An 11,204-nucleotide genomic window follows, 5' to 3' on the forward strand; every position below is an offset into this window, starting at 1 on the left:
ATCAGTGCCTGTTGAAAAAAATGAAAAATGAAAAATAACAGAAATTATCAAACAAAATTTTCAGTGCACTGTGAAAGTATCAAAATAAAAAGGCCTTGTTAAGTCATGACACAAGCTCCTCATCTCAGGAGGGTAAATCATACCATTAGCATGGTTTATCATACCATCATACTAATTGGCAGGCTCAACTTCACAACAAAAGAAAAAATCATCAGCTAGATTCACCCCAAACCAACCATCAGCTGCAAAACACACAATATAAGCCTAATGTGTCTTATTAGCTATGAGTTTAATCCCCAGGTCTGTGCTCTTCACTCATTTAGGCCACAGATCTATTTTATTCAGTTTTCCTTTTTTTTTCCCTTCATCATAAAACATGTGACATGTTGTCATGCACTTCACAAAAGACGTTTATTCTTATGTATTCAGAGTTGTGTATCTAGGTACAGGATTCACTCGCACATCAAAACAGGAAACTCAGTGTTTTAGAGTCTCCACTCAACAAACAACAAACTCCAACACACCTCATTCACTCGTGCTAGAATTCAGTCACCTTTCATTAATCTAAGCACGATCAACTAATTTGCATATCAGCTATTAACCCACTAAGTTGACAGGACAACAGAAATGCATGTTCAAAATGTTATCACAAAAGACAATTTCCCTCATACAGTAAATTACTTTGTGCTGCATCAATCAAGCAGGAAACTTCTCCCAATTTACTATATTAACAACTAAATTTATTGTCTGATCACTGGTTGGTCAAACCAGAATCTTTTTTCCCACAAAAGTTAAACTGTTGTCCTGCAACCTAGAGAGTCAATTTTTTCGCATTGGATAAATTCAGTATTTGATAACAAGTGTCTGCTAAATTTACACTATTTTAACACCGATGAAAGATAACAAGCTAATTTTCATTGCATGTGTGTTTGTGTTATTAGGCAGGTTTAATGCATGTCTGTGGAGCTGCATCTCCAGCAGGACATGTTCTTAAAGCTGCCTTTCCTACACATTTCTCTACTATTATTTGATCATTTCTTAACTAATGTGCTATGAGTCCACTGGTATTGGCATCACACTAAGTGATTTGGACAAGATGATAAACAGACTCACATGCTTAAAATGTTGTCTAATCTTCATGAGTTATTTTGTGTTTGGAAGTGTTAGTAGGGTTAATGCATGTTCTGCTTGTTTGTGTGATTTTGTATATGTTTCTATTTTCGCAGTGTTTCAGACTCCTTCTCAATTTTCCAACTTAAGCAGTCAGTTTTGTTTTTCCCAGGTTTGCTAACCCAAATTTTGATTTCCCACATTTAACACCAGCACTCCTCTGTGTTCTACTTACTCACTCTGTGTCCTCTCACTCTGTTGTCCTCTCCCACTTCAACAGTCCAACAGCCGGCAGTTCTCCTTCAGCTTTGTCCTGTGTTCCACTGTCTCTTCTTGCCATTTTCTCCAAAGGTGGCAAATGTCAAACTCCAACAGTCTCCTCAGTTCTCCTCAAACGTTTTCTTCACATGCATAGTGAAGTTGTAGCTTGTTGGAAACACAGTGCCATTCATCCAATCAGGCAGGATGATGGGTTTGCTTTTCTTCTCCGATGCTGTTCTTCTTCATTGCTGCTGCTTGTTGGGACTCTTTGTTCAGGACTTTGCTGCTGTCTCTTTATCTGCCATGTTATTGCTCTTTGGAGCTGCATTCCTTGTCTTCAGGGAGGAGTGAGCGCTTGCTTGTGAGTTTGAGAGACACATGGTGCTGTAAATAAGTCAGCCAGAAACTTGGCCTGAATGTTTCCAATGATGTTAAACTATGACTTTCTTCCGACAGCTGCATGTGGAAAATTGATTCAGGTCTGCTTTGCACTTGAAGGTGACAAACTAAGACATTTTCATTATTATTATCACTGCTTCATTTCTCTCTCTCTCTGTTTTTGTGAACAGTCCTTTCTTAAAAGCAGAAAATGAAATTGTAGTTGTTCTTGGCTGATCAACACAAAACCTTTTTCCTATGATTTTTTTCATCTACAAAGTAAATTCTCTCTTTTTCACTCCTTTTTCTTTTTTTTTTTCTTTTTCTTTTTTTCTTTTTTTTTAAATAGCTGGTGACCTGCAGAATCACCGCTCTCACAATCAGAGGCAATCACTTTTACACAGCGCACAAAAACACTGTGACGTCAAACACATTCACACTCACTTTTTCATCTGCGTAAATAAATCACATGGCTGATGATATGTGCCATGGTGATCCATAAATATGATCACCAGTTTATTTAACTATTTTTCAACCCAACAAAACAAATAAACAAAAACATAATGCTGATGTTATGAACACTCTACAAACATGAGTCAAGATGCAGAAAAACTGCTCACGGAAACGCTGCACACTCCAGTTATCACAGTTATCATAGTTCTGTTTGTGTGAATTATCTGCTTTCATTATTAATACCAGTTTATAGGTTGTTATCTTTTTTATTATTGGTTTGAATGCATTAAAATTAAGTTGTAATTTAGCCTTTTGTTTATTTTACTTCATTCCTCTTGTATTTATATCTATTCAGTCGGGTCTGTTTCCAACCCTTTTTTAAACTACTTCAAACTACTGTGATCTCTAATCTTCACTGGGTGAGGGATTATTATGTTCTTCCTAGTCTGAACTGCTCTCTTCAGCTGAGCTGCTATCCTATTCTGAGTTACTGTCTTCTTTGTTTCTTACAGTCACGTACAAAATGTCCCTCTTTTCCACACCTCCAGCATGTAGTGTTAAAGTCACTGTTTGGTGTGTGTGTGTAGCCTCTACCTCTTGCTCTTCCACTATGCATTCCTCTCTCTTTCTTTTGGATTAGTCCTGCTCCGGCTTGCTGTTTTTCTAGACATTTCTCATCAGGTGTTAATTTTACTTGTTTATCCCCCATTTTCAAAGATTTTGCTGGGCCGTCGCTGGCACGCTTGACTTCAGAGTGGTTTACTGATACGGCCTTCGACTTCACCCTAACGGTGAAGCGGTATCAGTTTTATGAGATGAAACTCAACCGTTCTCCTTTATTACCAGCACGTGAGCCTCAGCAAAGAAAACAAAAAAATGGAAGTGGTTCAGCAGCGTATTGTGCTGTAAAATCAACTTACTTCCAGACACATACACACACATAGACATTTGTGAGCTAATTTGTCACGAGATAATTTCAGCTACCTCTAAAACTGGTCAAAACACGGTTCTTTTGGCGAACTTAAACCTAATTTGTCACGAGATAATTTCGGCTACCTCTAAAACTGGTCAAAACACGGTTCCTTTTGGCGAACTTAAACCTTTTTTTTTTTTTTTTTTTTAATCACATTTCTTTAAACTTTTGCGGCCGTCTTATATACCAAAATAGTGTTTCTCACTCTCCGACGTCTCACTGGTGGTTCAGATCATTGGACTGAATTCCACCGCTGTGGACCAGATTATAACACCGGCCCAGACCCGAATTTAACGTCCTGGGGCTCTCTCCTTGTCCAAGAGGGCTGTGCACAGGCTTCGGTGCTGGCTCCCCACGGCGTCAGGAATCAGTGCTGGATCCTGGAACAGAGTCACAGATAACAGTTCTGATATTTTCTGATCCAGCTACGAAGGACCAAATAAATGTTAAGGAAAATGTTATAAAACACTTCTTCAGTAAAGACTCAGAGAAGAGAAACACACAGAACTTCTTGCTAGCAAGGGCAGCCTCCAGACTGAGACTCGCGCTGAGCACTGCCCCTGTCTTTATTTTATACTTCAGTGTGTGTGTGTGTGTGTGTGTGTGTGTGTGTGTGTCCTGCTGATCAAAGGGTCATATAACATGAAGGCACAAAGGGTACATCCTTGGTCACAAAGAGGGCAGTCTCCCCCTCACCCTAAATAACATGGTGAGGAAGTCCAGCAGTTCATCTATATGTAAAGAAGCACTTAAACTAAAACAGACATAGCTACGTTAATCCTACCGTAAAACAATAAAACAAGGTACGAACTCTCATGCTCCCAGGACGTGGGGGTGCATTCCTGGAGTGCACACCAAGCCTGCAGCCTGTTAGAGATCACACACAATTGATTATATGCCTCTAAGTATACATGGTTGAATATTTCCTAATACAAATAACTACATGCAGTATTCTATCATATGCAAACTTATATCACTAAAAGATTATACTGACTACTAAATACAATTTTCCATTGACAGCTTGTTAACGTGTTGGCCGTCCAGCCCCACGCACGGGGCGATCCGCGGTAGCTCGTTAACAGAGATTTGCCGTGTTTCTTTCTTGTATTCGCTTTCATGTCATGCTGAGGCAGGTCATTTGTTGGTTGTTCCATGGGACTGGTCCTTTCTGGAGACATTTCGACTTTTGGTGAGCCATTCTGGATGCATCTCATCTATTAGCTAGTTCATTTGTGCTGTCAGGTGCTCAAGGAGAGCAGTTGTTTACATTCTCACATTACTTAATGTTTACCTGCACTGTCAGTTGAGAAATCATTGTTGGGAAATCACGGACATCCTAAACGCATCGCTGCTTCATGCGCTGCTTTCAAACAAATACAGCTCAAAGTACTCAAAGTAAAAAATATATATAGCACATATTAAAAACAACGAAGTTGACCAAAGTGCTTCACAGTCAGACAGAGTAAAAGCATGAGACAATTAAAACAAAACAATTAAGAAAAAACAGGGCAAGAAACAATAGGTGACAACACAACAAGCCAGATAACAGCCAACTAGTTTGAATTAAAAGCCAAAGTAAAAAAATAAGTTTTAGGGCACAATTTAAAAGACGACACAGAGGTACGAATATAAACAGGGTGGTTATTCCAGAGTCTAGGTGCTACGGTTGCAAAGGCCCGGTCACCTCTGGATTTCAGTCGAGACCTAGGTTGTGTTAGGAGCATCTGATTGGAAGATCTTACTGCTCTATTGGGATTGTAAAAATGGAGGAGTTCGGATAGATAGCTGGACGCTAAATTGTTTAGAATTTTAAAAGTAAACAAAATAATTTTAAAATCTATATGATATTTAACAGGGAGTCAATATAAGTTGGCCCAGCCTCCGTGTCTTCATCCTCGTCTGGCCCAGCCTCTGTGTCTTCAGCGTCGCCTGGCCCTGCCTCCGTGTCTTCGCCTTCAGCGCTGCCTGCTCCTGCCTCATTTGGGTCTGCAGCTAACCGGCCACTTTCTAGGCCACTGGCCAGGCGCCATTGCCGTCATGGGCGGCCCCCAGACCCTCTTCACCTGAGTGGCCGCCGTTGCCGTCCGCACGGCCGGCCCCCTGACCTATTTCCACGTCGCCGCCGTGGCTTTCCTCGCGGCCGGCCCCCGGACCCCCTTCGCCTGAGTTGCCGCCGTGGCCTTCCGCACGGCCGGCCCCCTGAACTGTCCGGGCTCCTGTGTTGTCAGCCCCCGGGCCGGCCCCCTGAAGCGTTCTGTTTTGGACTTTGTTTTCTCGGGCTCTGGTGTGTTTCTTTTTTGTCTCCTTTTGGTTTTGGACTCGTGTTCTGTTTTATGGCCTTCTGGTGCTCCGGTTTTGTTTTGCTTCGAGCCCTCCTTCCTGGACCCCCGCCGCCCGCCCTGGTCGGGTTTTTTTTTCTTTTGTTTTTGGTCGGTTTTGGGTCTGGGCAAGCCCTTGATGGGGGGGTACTGTCATGATCCTGGGTCCTTTTGACCCAGCGTTTTGTGTTTTCTCTTCTTGCGATTTTGGTTCTGTTCTTTCTCTGTTTAGTGTTTACTCTGTTTTGCCCGTGTGTTCCTGTATCTAGTCCGAGTTTCTTAGTTTGTGTCCTTTCATGTGTAAGTTCCTGTTTTATTGTGAAGGTCTGCGTCTTATGTGAGTGTTTCAGTTTGCCTCCCTAGTCTCGTCACGTTAATCACTCCCAGCTGTGTTCCCCACCTGTGTGTAATCTCCCTGTGTTCTCTGAGTGTATTTAAGTTGTGTCTTCTGTCATAGTACTTGCTGGTTCGTCTGTGTTGTTTCCCCTTGGTCTCCCTGCATCTCTCCATGTGTATTTCCCCGGACCTCCCTGCATCTTCGTTTCTGGTTTGTTTTGTTAGTTTTACCTAGTTTAGGTTTTCCTGTTTCACCTTCACCCACGCCATTGCTGTTTGTATTTTCTTTTGTTAAATAAATACTCATCTGCACCAGAGCTGCCGCATTTTGGGTCCTATCTCCAATTCCACACGTCTGCCACTGCAGTCGTGACAATGTTACTTACCTTAAAATTTCTTTAACATCTGCCTGCAAATCCACCATCCACATTTAAACATTTTACATGTCTGAGTATTTCTCTCATGATAAAACTGTGGTTATAAAGCATTTATCTAGTGAAACATATATGTATGATTTTAATCTTAGTAAGTGCAATGTACAAATTGATACAATCATGTTCAGGTAATGAAGGTGAAATGATTTAATCAAAATGATAATGTACTGCTGCTACATTCCAGGTTACAAGCTGCTTATTCATTTGGAAGCTGAAAAAATCAATACATTTAAATCTGAAAACAAGCCACAGACTAGCCTCAGACTTTGAGCTGCTAATTCTCATTCCAGCCATGTCACACTCACTAACAAGTTTGTTGTTTGATCAAGTCATGCAAATAAAGCAGAGATGAGATCCTGGGGCCACCGAACCAGAACACCCTCCACGACTTCTCACTTTGCTGGATGAATATAAATATGGCTACTGTATGGTGAATGGTTACTAAATACTGCAGGTCTCGAAAGAATTTTCCATTTTACCTAAAAATGTAATAAAAGATTTGAAAGAATGTGTGATTACATATTTGTACTCCATTTGATTTCCCCACACCAGAATCCAAAGAGTTATACTTTACTTCATGTCATCAAAGGCATTTCTATAACTGACAAACAATGTAAGCATTCATAGAGCATTCACTTGTCACTCTCCAAACACCGTCTTCTGACAGCGTGGTGCAGCCTGGATCCTGGATGGATTTGTCTGGCTGCCCTTCTGCCCAGCTGGTAAAGGTCAGAGGTCGGTTTTTCATATCAGCTCCAAAGTTTCCCTCTGCTCTTCTATTGCTGACATTAATCCAGACTGTTTTAGGACTGTTTTCAAACACTTCAGTGAGTAAGCTATTCTCTTTATCACTCTGGGGCAAAGCCAGCTCTAATCCTCGCTGGGAGCAGAACTCAACAGCTTGGAAGAAAGAGCCTCTTTCCTTGTTGGACACAAAATATTTTCCATCAACTCCTCGGGCAAAATCGTAGTTTATAACTGAAAAAGAAAGCAGCATAGAAAGAGAAATTGGAATGAACTACTTTTATTTTAAAGAAACCAGCAGAAAAAAGGTTTCGTCTAGTCATTACACACCATGTATCCTTCCATTTAGCTTTATTGCTCAAAGTTCAAATTATTATGTTAAATAATAATCTGAAAGATAATTGAAATTTTAAAAGCAAACAAGGAAACCCCCAGAGTTATTAATGATGGAGTTACTGTAAAACCTATGTCCTGTTGCTGCTGATGACACTTACCCAGCTCTAACTTGGTTATTGTTTCCTTTACGGCTCTAATGGTTTGAAGGTCCTGGTCTATGTAACCAAAGAGCTCTAGATCAAACAGATAAAATTATCAGTGTTGTAGTCATTTGGGACCAACATTTCTTTGTGTATGTTTAAAATTGCAAACTGTTATTAAATAAAAGCTAGTTTTTCTCTTTTGAGCTTCAAATCTCTAATCATGCACGGCGTCAACACGTTAGCGCGGTTAGCTCATTAGCACAGTTAGCTCGTTAACACGTTAGCGCCATCAGCCCCTCACACGGGGCGATCTGCGCTAACTCACTAATGGAGATATGCCAAGTTAATGCGGTTATGGCGTGAACTCCATTTTAACGAGATTAACGCTGACAGCACTAGTAATCAATTAAAATTATAGCTAAGATGCACTTTTTCTCAAATACCACATTTCTGTGTCTTTCACATTCCAAAACACATTACACTAAATATCGTTCTAAACCAAGGATCAGGTACCCCAGCATAAACAGAGTAATATAGTGTATGCAGTGAAGTGCCAAGAGGACTGCTGTGAGTAGTGACACTATATAAAACAACAATTTGATATTAATAAACCCTACTGATTAAAATGGTAAAAGTAATTTGTATAAATTACATTTAAAATTCTGCATCAAATTTAACAGAGGTTGTTTTTACTTTTGCTCCTGTCAGTCCATTCAATCGTCAGAGTCAGCTACTATCACTGCCATTGATATGCCTATTACAAGTCCTACTACACTCATGCTTGCCTCAATAGATTTATTTGGCATAGTCCTTGATTTTAGTACTTGTGTTGGTTTCACCTCAAGTCCAACACCCAGAGACTCTATACTCAAGCGGAAGCAAGGAAATCAAGGACTAGTGAGAACCACTGTCCAGGAGAAGACAGCAAAGATCCATGAGTACATCAAAAACATGGCCACAACCAATTATGTGCTTAGTGAATATCTCAGGCAGAAGAGGAGCAAGAAGAGGAAACATCATGGGAGTATAGCCCCCTGTACGGCATTTACAACAGATAGATACAACGAGTGGTTGGACTGAAAGAAAGAAAGTTACAATGGTTAAGGACACTGAATGCTTCTATGGGAATGTTTCATAGCAAAGAAAGTGGTTGGTGCTGCCCTTGTGTGCAAAAATGAAAAATAAAACTTAGTAACTAATGAAACTAATAAAAATTGATTTTCACCTGTTATGCAGTCAGAATCTTTTCCAGATAGTCCAGGACGTCCAGGTTTTCCAGCAAGTCCACGTCCTCCAGGTAGTCCAGGATTTCCATGTGGTCCATTAACTCCAGTATCTCCTTTAAAGCAGGTATGGAAGTATCAGGTGTAGCCCCATATGTTCAGATATTCACTCACAGCCCAAAGAGGAAAAATTCTCTCACAACGTTAGGAAACTGGTTATATGGAGCTAAAAAGCAGTTAAATACCTTATTATTAATTAATCACTACTCAAATGGGAATTTTAGCTTCACGTCAGCACCAAAAAAAGACCATATTTAATGCACTTAACCATATATCTAAGTATAAAGTGTATATAGAAGTATAAATATATTGAGCCTCCACTCTCTGATGTCATAAAATGCTCATTCAGTGTCACTGCCATTCATACTTTGTAGCATAAGCCTCTGTTGATACATCATGAAAACTTATTTGGCTATACAAAAGAATTGTAACAAGCTTTAGATAAACTATAAATAGTATCTGGTCAGTAGTCTTGTGGTTTGTAGGATTATTGCTCACCTTTTTGACCTACTGGTCCTGGTACTCCAGGTGGACCAGCTGGTCCAGGAAGTCCACTGTCTCCTTTGGGACCACGAGGACCTGGATTCTGACTGTACCCAATTGGAGCCACCAGGAAAAGGATACAAAATTGGAGCCATGCCATCATTGTTTAAATGCAGAGCTTAAAGATAAACAAGAAGGTGTTAAAGGTTTTCAAAGTTATTCAGAGATGTTAATTTGTTAAATGGTATTAACATTAAAATATAATAAAAACTCACCAGTATACAAGCAGTTATCCACTGGGCTGCTTCGTGTGCTGCTTTCAAACAAATACAGCTCAGAACTCAAAGTCAAAAATATATGAGCCACTCGTTGAAGAGGAAATAAAAACCAGGTGAGTATTTGACTGGAAACAAGGCAGAAAACAGAAAAAAAACTATGAGGCCCAAAGCCTCCCTCTTTGTAACAAAAAAGGTCTGAGAAAGACTAAAGTGTGTATAGACAAACGTCCATTCAAGCAATATCATTTGATAACACTTTATAATAATTACACACTATAAAGGATTAACTAGGTGTTAGTAAGTGCTTTATTTATCACTTATAAAGTATTGCTCCTCCTTATTATGCAATTTATAAAGTTATATTCAGCTCCAAAGTGTCTTGTAATTTGTTTATTTAAGCTGACTTTACATGTGTGAAAGAACAACATCACTCTTACTATTTTGACTAATTCAGGAGCATTTTGGACCTGAACCTGAGTGGGTGCTGAGTTATCTTACTAAAGCTCGGTAACAGACTACAGACCTGAGGAAAGTTGAACTTTAGGAATCAACTAAAGTAATTAAAAACATCCCAGAGACATTTTCCTGCTTATTGGCTTAATATAATGGGCATTTTGTTTATAGTGTTTACAACTGTTCGTGAGGCTCTGTGAAACAGTTACTTTCGTGATAACCTCATTCATATTTTATTTTAAATGAAGAAGCTTCAGTATTTTAAAGGTAAGATATCCTGTAGCTCCAACTTCTCTTTCTGTCTTAAACCCCTCTTACCATCTTAGACGCTGTTCCAACTTACGTTGCAATCTTCTGCAAATCTCTGGGGGTTGACATTTACACCTGGCAATAAATATTGGTATGTTTTGTATCTCTTTTTGATTTGTCTGTCATTTTTCTGTTGTCAAGATAACCAAGACTTTGTGAGCTACTTGATTTTCATTAATAAATGCTTTATAAGGTAAACATAATAATCAATTTAGATGAAGTCACACAAAATGGTTAAATGACTACCAGTAATTGCCTGAATTAACTATTAAAAAAACTATTAAAAAAAAAATAACTACATAAAATAATAATCAAATAAGTTTTTATAAAATTCTCTATTAATAAATTCACAAAAAATGAGCTCATACCTTAATCTTAATAGTGCATGTAAACTTAATAGTATACATGTAAATACTTTGATCACAGTTATATATTATATATGCATGATACATGAACCTATTAATCAAGAATAAACATTTATATCAGTTTTTTAGAAAGGAGGAGTAATGCTTTATAATGTTTTATGAATGATGACTGAAACACTTACTAATACCTTACTAATGCTTAATAGTGTGTCTTTATTATAAATTATATATTTTAATAATGTATATACTCTTATGGTTTTCTGCACTGATGGCTTTGATAGGATTGAATCACTAAGATTGTGCACTTTCAGATGACAGATGATCAAAATGTTTCTTTTTTCAATTAAGCTATTAAACTATTGCTACTGCCTCAGATTCTATTCAGTTACAATTCATTTGTTGTTTTTTATCAATTCATTGTGCATGTTTTCAGATGTGATCAAATTTTAAAGCGAAACAATGAATAGACATTACTTTTTTGAAACCAGGTACTTTATATTTCTTTGAAATGTATCATGTTGGAATGGTGAGCAGTGGAGCCATAAAG

At 38.9% G+C, this 11,204-nt stretch overlaps 1 protein-coding gene across 1 annotated transcript; it reads right to left on the reverse strand.

The window, feature by feature from the left end:
• Positions 1–6,386: 6,386 nt before the first annotated feature.
• LOC120730115 (pulmonary surfactant-associated protein D-like) lies at positions 6,387–9,655 on the reverse strand. The gene is made up of 5 exons (XM_040026269.1): positions 9,528–9,655; positions 9,268–9,430; positions 8,712–8,825; positions 7,502–7,576; positions 6,387–7,241 (listed from the first exon to the last, which is right to left on the reverse strand). The coding sequence occupies exons 2-5, from the start codon at positions 9,413–9,415 to the stop codon at positions 6,859–6,861; spliced, it is 720 nt and encodes a 239-aa protein (XP_039882203.1). The 5' UTR covers positions 9,416–9,430; positions 9,528–9,655; the 3' UTR covers positions 6,387–6,858.
• Between the last annotated feature and the right edge of the window lie 1,549 nt (positions 9,656–11,204).

The sequence above is a fragment of the Simochromis diagramma genome, unplaced genomic scaffold, assembly GCF_900408965.1.
Source record: "Simochromis diagramma unplaced genomic scaffold, fSimDia1.1 OVJJ01000293.1, whole genome shotgun sequence".
In the NCBI taxonomy this organism is placed as follows: Eukaryota; Metazoa; Chordata; class Actinopteri; order Cichliformes; family Cichlidae; genus Simochromis; species Simochromis diagramma.